General features: G+C 38.0%; 1 protein-coding gene across 1 annotated transcript in view; it reads right to left on the reverse strand.

Annotated features, from left to right (window-relative positions):
• Window positions 1-13,221, reverse strand: part of TRPC6 (transient receptor potential cation channel subfamily C member 6) — a 135,593-nt gene that overhangs the window by 15,731 nt on the left and 106,641 nt on the right. The window contains exons 5-7 of the mRNA XM_002708603.4: window positions 10,819-11,035; window positions 4,391-4,624; window positions 508-772 (exon numbers count right to left, since the gene is read on the reverse strand). Coding sequence (XP_002708649.1) covers window positions 508-772; window positions 4,391-4,624; window positions 10,819-11,035 — 716 coding nt within the window. The remainder of the gene's footprint in view (window positions 1-507; window positions 773-4,390; window positions 4,625-10,818; window positions 11,036-13,221) is intronic.

Genomic DNA, 13,221 nt, shown 5'->3' on the forward strand with positions numbered 1-13,221 from the left:
GACATGTCTTAGACAGGAATTTGAATGCTTTTAGGCATAATTATTGATCAAAGTTAAGCCAATCTGCATAACCCAACTGATTTCATTTCCCTATAAAACTGTACTGTAGAGGAATATAAATGAGAATAGGTTTTGTTTCAGTTAATACTCATTGTACACTGAAGACCTAATATTTGAGTAATTTATTGCAATTTATATTCAGCAAACTATTTAACTTGTGTGAATTTGTTTCCTCTTTTTGTGAAATGGAGATATAAAGAGTTGTACAAGAGGGATTTACCATAGTACCTGGCTCCAAAAATGTTAGCTATTTTTATTTAATGTGAAGAACAGTCTTATTTTTTAGAGTTTTTCCAACTTTTAAAGAAAAATCCTGTATTTGCTGAAGACAAAGTAGAGATGAAGTTGTTACCAAATATTACTTATCCCATGGACTAAAGAAATACTGCTAAAGGAATATTTATTTCATCTGCAACTTCCATCATAAAATCATCTGAGATCACATACGTTGTAAATGCTTCATTTTGTTTTGCACCAATGTAGTAGGAGTAGAGGTTGAACATTCCAATCATAAAAGCCACAAACACCATGATGAATATGACCATGAACTTGAAGATGTCTTTTACTGTTCTTCCAAGTGATATCTGCAGAGGTCCAAAACTTTCATTTGCTGGCAAAATATAAGCTATTCTGGAGAAACTCAAAACTACAGCAATTGCATAAAGTCCTTCAGATATAATTTGAGGATCAGAGGGGTCCCACTTAATCCTAGCTAGGAAAAAGCAAAGACAAACCTAAGGTAAGTTTGCTGTCAAATTTCCATAGTGGAATAGCATGATAGATAACAGCTCAGATTATAGACTCAATATCTGTAAAAATGTATAAATATATATACATAAAATTCATACACACACTCTCAAATACACACACATAAACACACATGTATATCAACTGAAAGAACTTGCAAATAAAACTAAAACTTTAAGTAAAACTAAAAGTTTAATTTCCACATCTTTTAAAATGAAGTAACACTGCTTCTACCTCTCTCAATAAATCGACATATGTTTAGTGTTTAGAAAGTGCCTTACATTTAATAAATGGTAGCATTTATTATATAACCTCAATTAATATAAGCAAAAAGTTTGCATAAACTATAATTATATTATAATGTAATCTGGGGCTTATAGAGTAGTGTAGTCATTTAAATTAACTATATGTAATTTTTATTGATCATTCAAATAACTTTATTTTTACTATAAATATGTAGCAATTATTCATGATGAATTTTTCACTCATTATTATATCAGGTCAACAAATCCAATAAAGAAACTATTCTGAAGATAAATGCATAACAATATGTAATAAAAAGGAAAAATATGAATATAAATTGTTCTTGCTATTTGCTGTGAAATGGAATTAGGAAAGGATAACAAGAAACAAGGAAAAGCTGCTTCCTTTTTATGGCACTTTGAATCTAAAAATAGGATTATCTGTAAATAGATACATAACTGAGTTTTTAAAAATTGCAAATGGTGCATAATATTTGTACATATTTATGGGTACATACAGTATGCAAATTTGGTGCATGTATACAGTGTACTATGAACAAATCAAGGTAATTAACATTGCCATCTCCTCAAATATTTATCCTTTGCTTGTGTTGGGAAGCTTCAGACTCCCCTTTTCTAGTTATTTAGAATCATACTATAAATTGTTGTAGACTGTAGCTACAGTACTATGTTAGAGAGCACTAGAGCCAATTCCTCCAAGTTTGACTGGATTTTGGTGCCTATTATTTAACCTTTCTCCTTCCCTGCCTCCCTCTCCTTCCTGGTCTCTAGTGACCATTGCTCTACTCTCTTCTATGAGATTGACCTTAAAATTCTGTATATTTTATAAAAATAAGTTAAATGTAAAACAAACACTAAATATTATAAATAATATATATAATAAAATGTGGCTCTTATGATATATAGATAATAAACACATAGAAGTGCCAATTGAATGTTCACTGATTTCTTAATGGAGGGTTTGAAATAAGTATTCAAAGGGAATATATTTTCCCCAATCCAGATTTCTACAGATAATGCCTTTAAGCAAATGACTGGATCTACTTCTTCCCTTTAGTCACCTTCCTCTTGGGGAGCTGGAAAAACTCCTCGATTGTTGAGTTGGGATAAATAACTGGCATGAATGGTTCAGCATTACCCTCTTTCTCTTGCACTTTTTCTTCGGGTCTCCATGGAGGGGTCACCCATGGAAGGCGCATGCTGCCCACTTCCATCCACTCCCCCACCCTGAGGACTGTCCTCATTCTTTGCTGCTGAGAATCTGAAGGTCAAGTCTGCCTAATCTGAGGTTCAATATTAATGAGCCCATTGGCCAACAGACTCGGATCACTGCCATTCACCCTGAATTTTTCCAGTATTAGTGCTAATTATCTGGTCTTCATATTAACTTACTGTTTTCAACTATTCAAGGCCTGATTGAGAAATAATGGTGTTGTTTATTGGGGGTCCTCTCAGAGACCCCAACAATTCCTTTCCTTTCAAATAGGTTATATATCTATGAAAATGGTACCCCAAAGTGAATGTTTTAATGTATATATTTATAGGATGTGATGGCATATTTTGATATATGTACACATAGCACAAGGATTAATTCAAGCTATTTAACATCTATCACCACACATACTTACCATTTTTGTGTCTGTGGTAACATTTAGCATGTATTCTCTTTTCAAGTTCATCATGCATTATCATTGACTATAATCATGCTGTTCAATAAATCTCCGGAATTTATTCCTCCTAACACTTTTGTACCTTTGATCAGTATCTTCCCTATTTTTGCATTCCATCTCAGCCTCAGGCAAACACCATTATTCTCTGCTTCTATAAATCTGACTTCTTTAAATTCCACAACACAGTGAGGTCATGGACTATTTTTGTCTTTCTGTGCCTGACTTATTTCACTTAGCATAACATCCTCCACATTCATGCACACTGTCACCAATGACAAGATAGTCTTCCTTTTTTAAGACTTAATAACTGGGGCCGGTGTTGTGGCACAGTGGGTTAATGCCCTGGCCTGAAGTGCAAGCATCCCATATGGGCTCTGGTTCTAGTCCCGGCTGCTCCACTTCTGATCCAGCTCTCTGCTATGGCCTCCCAGGCAGTAGAAGATGGCTCAAGTCCTTGGGCCCCTGCACCAATGTGGGAGACCCAGAAGAAGCTCCTGGCTCCTGGCTTCAGATCAGGGCAGCTCCGGCTGTTGCGGCCAATTGGGGGTGAACCATTGGATGGAAGACCTCTCTCTCTCTGCCTCTCCTCTCTCTCTGTAACTCAGACTTTCAAATAAATAAATAAATCTTAAAAAAAGACTTAATAGCAATCCATTGTGTATATATTCCACTTAAATATAAACTATTTTAATAGAAAAGAGGATTAAAATGAATTAATGATATAAACTATTCTCAATTTAATTTAGTAGTCAATTGACCTGACAGGTAAAGGGAGGTAGTTTTATGATTAAGAGAGGCTTCTATAGCACTCTGGCCTCAGAATCAGCCCTTAAGGCATTTGGATCTGGCTGAAGAGCCTATGAGAGTATTTTAGGCATGGAAAGCTAAGACACTGGCAAAAAAAAAAAAATCCTAAATGAAAGATCTCTGTGAGTGAGATCCCAGCGCAAAGAACAGGCCATCAAAAAATGAGGTACCTTTCTCTGAAGGGAGGAGAGAACTTCCACTTTGACTATGACCTTGTCTAAATAAGATCAGAGTTGGCAAACTCAAGAGGCTTCCATAGCCTTGGCAGCTCATGACAAGAGCCTAGAGTGATTACTGATGTCATAAATAAAGAGTGTCAATTGTTAAATCAACAACAGGAGTCACTGTGCACTTACTCCCCATGTAGGATTTCTGTCCTTAATGTGTTGTACAATGTGAATTAACAGTATAACTAGTACTCAAACAGTACTTTACACTTTGTGTTTCTGTGTGGGTGCAAACTTTTGAAATCTTTACTTAATATATACTAAATTGATCTTCTGTATATAAAGATAATTGAAAATGAACCTTGATGTGAATGGAATGGGAGAGGGAGCAGGAGATGGGAGGGTTCCAGGTGGGAGGGGAGTTTTGGGGGGGAATAGCCACTGTAATCCAAAAGCTAAACTTTGGAAATTTATATTTATTAAATAAAAGTTAAAAAAGAGAGGTTTCTAGCCATCAGGAAAGGAAAAAGCAGCAGCAGAAGGCACACTTCTTCAGGTACAGGTGTTGAAAACTAACAATTTGTAAGAATTTGACAATATCCAAACTACTATTGATGTTTGTTTTATAATAATATTCTGCATTTTTATTAATGTTGACTGTGTACTGTAAACTCACCCAAATTGTAGTATTTCACATTGTCTCCCAAGGTAACTTTTGTCAAGTCCTTCAAAGTATCATTTGCATCAATGATGCTCTGAGCTTTAGAAGCATGCCAAAATGCCATGAATCTTGCAATAAATGATGCTGCAAATATCGCTAACATACCAAAATCAAGCATATTCCACAACTCAAATAAGTATTCCTTGGGGCCTTGAGTCCAGATTTCTTTACATTCAGCCCATATCATGCCTGCATCAGAAAGGGGTTAAAATATCAATTTATTTTCACTAAAGCAGTAGCTCTTCAACGAACAAAATATATTTTAAAAGTCTCAGCCTGACATTCAATACTCTTCAAAATCTGGCCACAACCTGCACATCCAGCCATATTTCCCACAGCCCCCAAAATTCCACAGCAACAATATCAGTGCATTAATCAAAAGCAATTTGGCAAAGTTCATCTAGAGCCTTAAAATAAAAGTCATACTGTTGATAAGACTGTATTAAAAAGATGTTCATTATAGAAACAATTGATAACCAAAACTTACACACACATACGCACACACATGCATTTAAAACAGAAGCAGTTCTGGGACTTCCACACAGATGGAATATTATGCAGCCACTTGATATATTTTAATAATCATCTTGATGCAGTGGACATGAGAGTGTTTCTCCCTGACTTCTGGTTTCACGAATTTAGTTGCTTATTGGTCTCAGATTCTGCCTTCTGAAAACCACGGCCGATTTGCTCAAGGCCATGCTTTCCCTGAACTGCTCCCAGCCAGTGACTAAGTGTGCCCCTTCTTGGGAGACACAGACCCTCTGAAGCCTGATTTTGGCCCATGGATTTCCTAATGGTCTTGAAAAGTACTTTTTAGGCTGCATGGAGACCTATGATGATATTCCCAGTCTTTCTTCCCTCTCTCCGTCCGTTGGCATTTGACTTGCATCTTTCCCTTGCAATCTCCCCAGCTTTCTCTCCATCTTCTCTCATAAGATATTTTTCTTAATACAAATTTCCATTTTCCCTAATAAAACTCACTTAATCATTGCATCTGATTATTAGAAGATATGGACACTTTGGAAAATCTTTGGATTAATGCAAAATTAAAGGGTCTTAAATATTACACATTGTATAACTCCATAATGAAAATAAGCATAGTGAAATACTGGAAGGAATTACAAGACAGTTACTGTAATTATAGTAGTCGTCTCCTGGTGGGTTAAGAATATTGCATACTCTTTTAAAAATGTAGCACAGTATTTAGGAGCATAGTGTAATATTGCAATCAAACTGACTTGGTTTTGAGATCTTCCACTTTTTTCCTTGAAACCTTTGGCAAGTTATTTAAAATTTGTAAAACTCAGTTTATAAAATGGGGATGGCAGTAGTTTGTACCTAATTCATAGGACTGTTATAAGATGTAGATAATACAGTACATATGAGACACACAGCACAGGTTATGACACTTGGAAAAATATGGCAAACTATTCAAAGTTTCCATGATTGGCACATATTTTCTTTTTCAACTTGAAGACTCTTACTTGCCTAAAAAAGAAGTTATTACTTTACTGCTATTCTCTTTAAGATACACAACTCTCTGCCATCCTGCCTTCTAGAGCCATCTGGAGAAACAAAATTCAAAGTCCAGCTGCTGGTCAAAACCTACTTCCATCAGGGAGTCTTTAAACACCTGTGGTTGCAATTCATCTTCTCGTAGCCTCAGCAGTCACCTTGCCCCTTTCCCTCCAACATTAGTCCTGAATGGCTGTTACAGAACCCACCAGGTGAACAGCAGGCACACTCTGGATGGTTGCTGCTTTCCAAGTGTATCTCATAAGCTCTTCCCCAAACCAGTATTCTATGAAGCTTGGAGGATATGGTTATAAGAGAATATAACTTCATTGCTTATTTTAGGATTTTGAGTTATTTCAGGTTAAAAGAAGAATGAATTTCTATATACTCTAGGGGATCAAATTTAGCACAGGAAATATCACCGATGTGCACATGCACATGTATGTACAAACACACACATAACACACACACAATTACTTAGTACACACTAAAACTGAAGGGAATTTGAACTTCCATGGTCCAGGTTTTTACAGAACTGCCCTTCTCCTTCCTCCTACTTCTCCTCCAGCTTCTTCTCATCTCTATTGAAGAAAGAGAATTCTTGGTACCAACGCTGTGTCAGTGAAGATGTAAAACTAAGCAAACACAGTGAACACTTCAGCCTAAAGAAACAGTTCCTATCTTATTTCTCCTGAGGACCCCGGGGAGCTGCTAAGCACAGTTTGAAATCCATCATCTAGTTCCACTGTGCTGTCAAGCTGGGGACCTCTCCACAGGGAACAAGCCTATCCTTCAATATGTGCCGCCATATGAGGCTCGCTGTTTCTGAAGACTGCTCATGCCTTTGTCGAATTTTTAGGATTGTTCCTTCAACATGGATCTGTTGGTTCTATTTCTGCCCTCTAGAGCAGGGAGAATGAGTCCGCTCCTCTGCCTTTAAGTTTCTTTTCAAAACAAATACATTAACCCCACTTGTGTGCTCATTAAATCTATTCTTCTCCAGCACAAGACAGCTTTACCATGAAACTAAGGAAGTTGAAGCTTTAAATGTTTTGCCCAGGCTGCTTCTAGGTCCCGTTTTGTCCTCCTTTTCTCCAAGTGGAGCCCTCCAAATAAGTCAACCTCAGATGCCACACGACTTGGATCCACCGCACCATTTACCCTGTGAGTAGGCTTGCTCAGGCCCCTCAAAGGCTGTTATGTGGAGGGGCCACTCTCTTGGGTTTACCAGGCATGGGATGCTCTGTAACTACCAGTGGCAGCCGGAGCCACCCACAGCGCTGCAGAGGTAGTCTGGTCAATGAGCAGTGACAGCACTCACTCCAGTTCTTCTGCTATTGTCGTCGACCCAGGATTACATCTGCTTTCTCAGGAGCTCACAGTGGCCGTTCGGTGCCAAGTGCCCCTTCGGGCTTCATTTCATAAAGTGTCATCAAGCATGCCCCCTCCCTGTGTTCTTGCTACACGTACCCTCATTGGTTTAAGCGAACTATTCTGCCTTGTCAAGATCATCTGGAATATCAGCTCTGTCACTCAGTCTTTAATCTTTGGTGAATTAAAAATCAGCTTTGTGTTCTGTGACCAATAATGTGAGTCTTCTCTCAACCTAACGATGTACTTGCAGCATCTGATCTCGGAGGTTGCTTATTGTTAACATGTCCAGAAGATACTACAATTTTCATTTATTAATCTATTTTATTTATGTTGAAAGGCAGAACAGCACAGGGAGAGACATAAAGAGAAAGAAAGACAGAGAACTCCAATCTACTGATGCAATCCCCAAATGTCTGCAACTGCCAACACTGGGCTAGGCCTAAGTGGGGAGGTAGGAACTCCATCCAGGTCTCTCATGGAGATGGGAGGGACTCAACTGCTGAGCCATGACCTGCTGCTTCCCAGGGTGTGCATAAGTAGAGAGATGTGATCAGGAGTGGAGTTGGAGCGTGAAGCCAGGCTCTCTGATAGGGAATGAGGGTGCCTCAGCATGGTGTCTTAATGACTATACCAACTCCTGCGCCTAAAACCTTAATGGTAAGTTTAAAAGGAAAATAGAGGCTGGTACTTAGGCAAAGCTGTTTAAACCACTGCCTGCAATGCCAGCATCCCAAATGAGTGCTGGTTTGAGTCCCAGCTGCTCTGCTTCCAACACAGCTCCATGCTAATGCTCCTGGGAAACCAGAGGAAAATGGCCCAACTCCTTGGGCTCCTGCTCTAATGTGGGAAGCCTGGATGAAGCTCAGGGCTTCTGCCTTTGGCCTAGCCCAACCCAAGCCATTGCAGTCATTTGGGGGAGTGAACCAGTAGATGGAAGATTGCTCTCTCACGCTCTCACTCCCTCTCCTTTTCTTTCTGTAATTCTGCCTTTCAAATAAATAAAATAAATCTTTTAAATTTTTTTTTGAAAAAGGAAAATAAATACCAGTGTCAGAATCTGAGTCAGGAGTGTAACATGCTATAGAGGCATATCTCCCTGCTCTGAGTTGTTCATTTTTTTCCTTTAAATAAATACTGTGAGACGATCTTTGTTATGAGTGGGACAACAGTTCCAAGGAAAATGCTTTTAGTCCTCAGAATAAAGATTAATTTAATATTATTGGTTGAGGTTTGTAAGTGAAAAACTAAAGTTTATAAATTAAGAGTGTATTTGTCTATTAATCTGAGGAGAGTGATTTATGACCATGAATGAGACGGGTATTTGTTATCTAATTCTCTTACATGAAACTTATTTTTTTTCAAAGTGTCATCATGTACTAAAAAGAGTGTATCTTGCATAGTATGTCTTCAATAGGAAATTCTACTCTTATATAGAAGGAACATATAAACTCCTAGTGAAAAGTTGAATTTTTCTATGTGCCAATCACTGTATTAGATATACTAACACATTACACATCTATAACACATGAGCTCCAAGCTGCCAATAAGATCAAAGCAATGCTCAAGTGATTATTTTTTTCTTCATTTTAATCAGGTATTAGTGGTGAAATGATATTTAGGTATTATAGTTTCAACAATTAAATTAGAAAAGAAATAGTGAAAAGTAAAGTCCTTTTTCTGGTTCAAGAGTTATTATTACTTTGGTGAGATTACTCATCTCTTATGCCATTACCCATGTGTTTACTTGAAATACACCTGAGGAATGAAATGATTCAGAAAGTCTGAATACCTCTCAGTTGCTGCTGACTTACCTAACATGCATTTTAAATGATCATATGTAATTTGTACAGGGTTTTATAATATTTTGGTTGATCATCCCATAGGCCTCCAATATGAAGAAGCCAAAAGACATTTTCTGCCCTTGAAGTGATATAAAAATAACTGTAGGTGCTTCTCCTGGTAACTAAGAAGGAGGGAGGGAAGTATGACCCAAGGTTTCTATTGAAGGTTTTGTTTGAAGATCCCTGGAGCCCTCTTGTTTTCACACCCTACATTTTTCTACTGTAGCTGGAACTTTGTTCACAGCCCAGACTCCTCTCAGGGGTCATACATTTAATTATTTTGTGTAAATTTCCACCTGGAAGTTCCATGGACACTTCAAAGTCAGTCATAACCTAATCCTCATTATTAGCCTTTTGTTCCACCAGTTCCAAGTATGATGTTCTCTATATAGGATTCCTCTTAAGGAATTACTGTTATCACCTACTTATTGAGGGCAGAATCCACAGTGATGTCTTATAGTTTGTTTATTTGACAGGCAAGCTGAGAGAGAGAGAGGGAGAGAAAGAGAGAGAGAAAGAGAGAGAGGTCTCCCATCTGCTGAGTCCCTTACTAAATGCTCACCATAGTGGGACTGGGCCAGGCCAAGGCCAGAAGCCTGGAGCTCAAATTGAGTCTCCCATGTGGGCGGCAGGGACCCAAGCTGGTACCCCATACCCAGACTTCCAGCTTTTATTCTCCTCACAGAGATCACTTCAGCTGTGTCTCAGCCTCTGGACTCGCTACTTTAAGCTCTGTACTGCACAGCTGAGGGCTACCCTGCCCCTTCCATATCCCACCTCATACATATTTATATGCCCAGTTTGTGTACATTCATAACACCTTAACAGCTCTTCAATTCTAGTATTTGTCACACTGATGTTTAATTATTGATTTGCTTACTGAGTTGTCTCCCTCCACCAGACTTCCCTTCCTTGAGCACAGGAAATGCATATCATTCACCTGAGTGTCCTCATTACCTAATAGACACCTAATAGCTATTGAATTTATTTACTAATACATCTCCAACTGAAATTTCTTTCTCATTTACATTATATTTAGTGACAAGCCATGCATATACTTCTATAGAGAAATAATTCATTTATTAAGACAATTCTTTCTCTTTCACTTACCACCTGGGGGATCTAAAGCAAGTTACTTAATCCTCACCTAAAACTATTAAACAGATATTATTCTATGTTACAGATTAAAAAGCTGAGGCACAGAGAGATTATTTTATTTGCTATACGTAAAGTATGTTGAACAATTCTTGGTACATAATAAGTGTTCAATAAATGTGAGTGGCTATTAGCTTTAGTTCCTAATAAATCTTGCATTAAATCATGTGGTTGTTTTAAAGCTTTGAATTACAGATCTACCAAAATATGAATGGCACTTTTTGTCAACGGTGGGATTTAAATATCCTGTTGTTTTTTTTTTTTTCTGAATGTTTCTAAGAGTTGCAAAAAGACACTAGCATGTGAGAAGACTGATAATGGCCCTGATAATGAACCCAAAACAACTGTGCTTTAAGAACACAAAGAAAATCATGGTGTGCAGTGCATTGTATCATGCTGCATACATTTGTATAACTGATGTGAGAAAGAATCAGAGTCATTCAGTACAACTGCTAAGGCTGTGAAAAAAAACGATGAAGGAAAATCAGTCTTTACCTATTACCCAGGAAATAATGAGCATCTCCATCCATGAGAAGCAGGATGTTTTCATCCTGAACAGCTGTTTTGCATTATCTGTGCTGGTTTCATTAGGAAGGAGTTTGGTGCCTTCAAATCTGTCAGCTGCGTTCATAACTAGCAGTCCCAGAAAAATGGTGAAGGAAGCTGCGTGTGCTACAAACTTCATGAATGGTCCACGCATTATCTTCCCCATCTGCCACAACACACACCAAAGGAAATCTTAACTTAGTTTTGTACACTTTGCAACACACACACAAGAATAAGCACCTGCATATTCCAATGCTTTCTTAAAATAATTATGTACATTTACATAATTAGCGATGGGATTATCTTTATGCTGTTATAAAATTTTGGTCATATTCTTCACCAACATGTGCTAATGTTCTTGATAATAATTCTATAAACCAACTTTTCCATTCCAGGATATTTAAGTTCTGAAAATATTGTATCATATTGGTGACAAGCATAATACTAGCATTATTCAAACATACACACACACACACACACACCACAGACTAATTTAGTGGATCTTAAGTATTAAGGAGGCAGCCATGAAAATTTTAAACCGAGCCTACTTTGCAGCGAGTGTACAGACACTTGATGTTTGTCCTCATGTTTATTTCATCAGCATGCATGTGATTCACACCGATACTGCTGTCTTGGTTATGTAAATGGAGTAAATGTCATGAGTATCCAAGAAAAGAACTTGCAGCTGAGAAGCATTGGAACAATGTCCTGGAAGGACACTGGGTTGAAAGCCCAACCACTTTTTTTTTTTTTTTTTTTTGACAGGCAGAATTAGACAGTGAGAGACAGAGAGAAAGGTCTTCCTTCCATTGGTTCACTCCCCAAATGACCACTGCAGCCGGTGCGCTGCACCCATCTGAAGTCAGGAGCTGGGTACTTCCTCCCAGTTTCCCATGCGGGTGCAGGGCCCAAGCACTTGGGCCATCCTCCACTGCCTTCCCAGGCCCAAGCAGAGAGCTGGACTGGAAGAGGAGTAACCGGGACAGAATCCGGCACGCTAACTGGGACTAGAACCCGGGGTGCCAGTGCTGCAGGTGGAGGATTAGCCAAGTAAGCCGCGGCGCCAGCCAAAAGCCCAACCTTTTAGGTTCAGGTTCAGTTTCCCTCCTCATTAGCTGGATGATGGCTGCATTTCCTAAATTATGTGCAGATCATATTCTACATATGAAATATGGGGACAGTAAAAGTTATTGCACTTCCATCACACAGGATTTGTTTCCATCTGAGGTGCACAGATCTTACTAGGCAGAAGGAGGATCCAGGACATGGAAATGAAAAAGGCTGGGGTTAGCTTTAAAATGGAAATGATTTGAAATCACCGTAGGACCTATTTTTATTCTAATGAGCATAAAACAATTGATATCCTGTTACAGCTAAGACATTGAGTAAGAACAGAAAAGTTTCTGAAAGAGGAAGACAGAACACTTAAGGAAAGAAAGCCTAATTTAAACAGAAACAGGGACTCTGTCAAGGCCCTGTGTAATTTGATCTAGATTTTAAAGGTTATGGGAAAACCTAAAGTACCTTAAATTTATTTTCAACAAAAGCATCAATTTAGCTGTAGCAATATTCCCTCATAAAAAAATCAATTGTGACCTATAAGTAATGTTCATATTCATTGCTAATGGAAAAAATTGTAAAACGGATGTTTCAAAGGACAAATAACAGCCAATATAAAGAAGATTCTAGATATGAGGGAAAAATACCTTGACGGCATCTCTTTAATGTGATTATCTGCCTAAGTGTTCATAAATGAGGACGGAAAACAGATGCCAGACAGAAACATGGCCAAGGAAGATGAAATAGTGAAGGAAATTAGGTTGATTAGGATTCCATCAAAATTTAAGAAATGTGTAACTCTAAGGACTCCCAGAAACAGTCTGCGTGAAAACAGCAGACATGGTAGATGGCACTAAGCTTTTGAAATCCCTCTGGAAAGGAAAATCATTCCATTTAGAGAAGCGATTATAACTGAATGGGTCACAGAGACAGCAGGTATAGTTCAGAAACTTCCCGTCCTCCCTTTTAATTTCAGCTTGGGTCTCTGCAGATCAGGAAATGCGAGTAGGAGCAGAACGAGGGGCTACATGTAAAGGTGCAGCTTAGGTTCTAAAGAAGATGATACAGAAATTACTTTTGTTCAAACTGAAATTTGTCACTTGTTTGAAAAGGCAAAAATATATCTAGACAAAAATGTGTACTAGAGATATCATTTTTGGTAAATCTCACTGTTCTCATTCTGTGATATTCATTTATATTTTACTTATGTAAGATCAATTTATGGCTTTATACATGAAGATACTTCAAAATGTTTGTGTAAAATTGAATTAAAAGATGTTTACTTCAGTGCAA

Source organism: Oryctolagus cuniculus, chromosome 1 (genome assembly GCF_964237555.1).
Source record: "Oryctolagus cuniculus chromosome 1, mOryCun1.1, whole genome shotgun sequence".
In the NCBI taxonomy this organism is placed as follows: Eukaryota; Metazoa; Chordata; class Mammalia; order Lagomorpha; family Leporidae; genus Oryctolagus; species Oryctolagus cuniculus.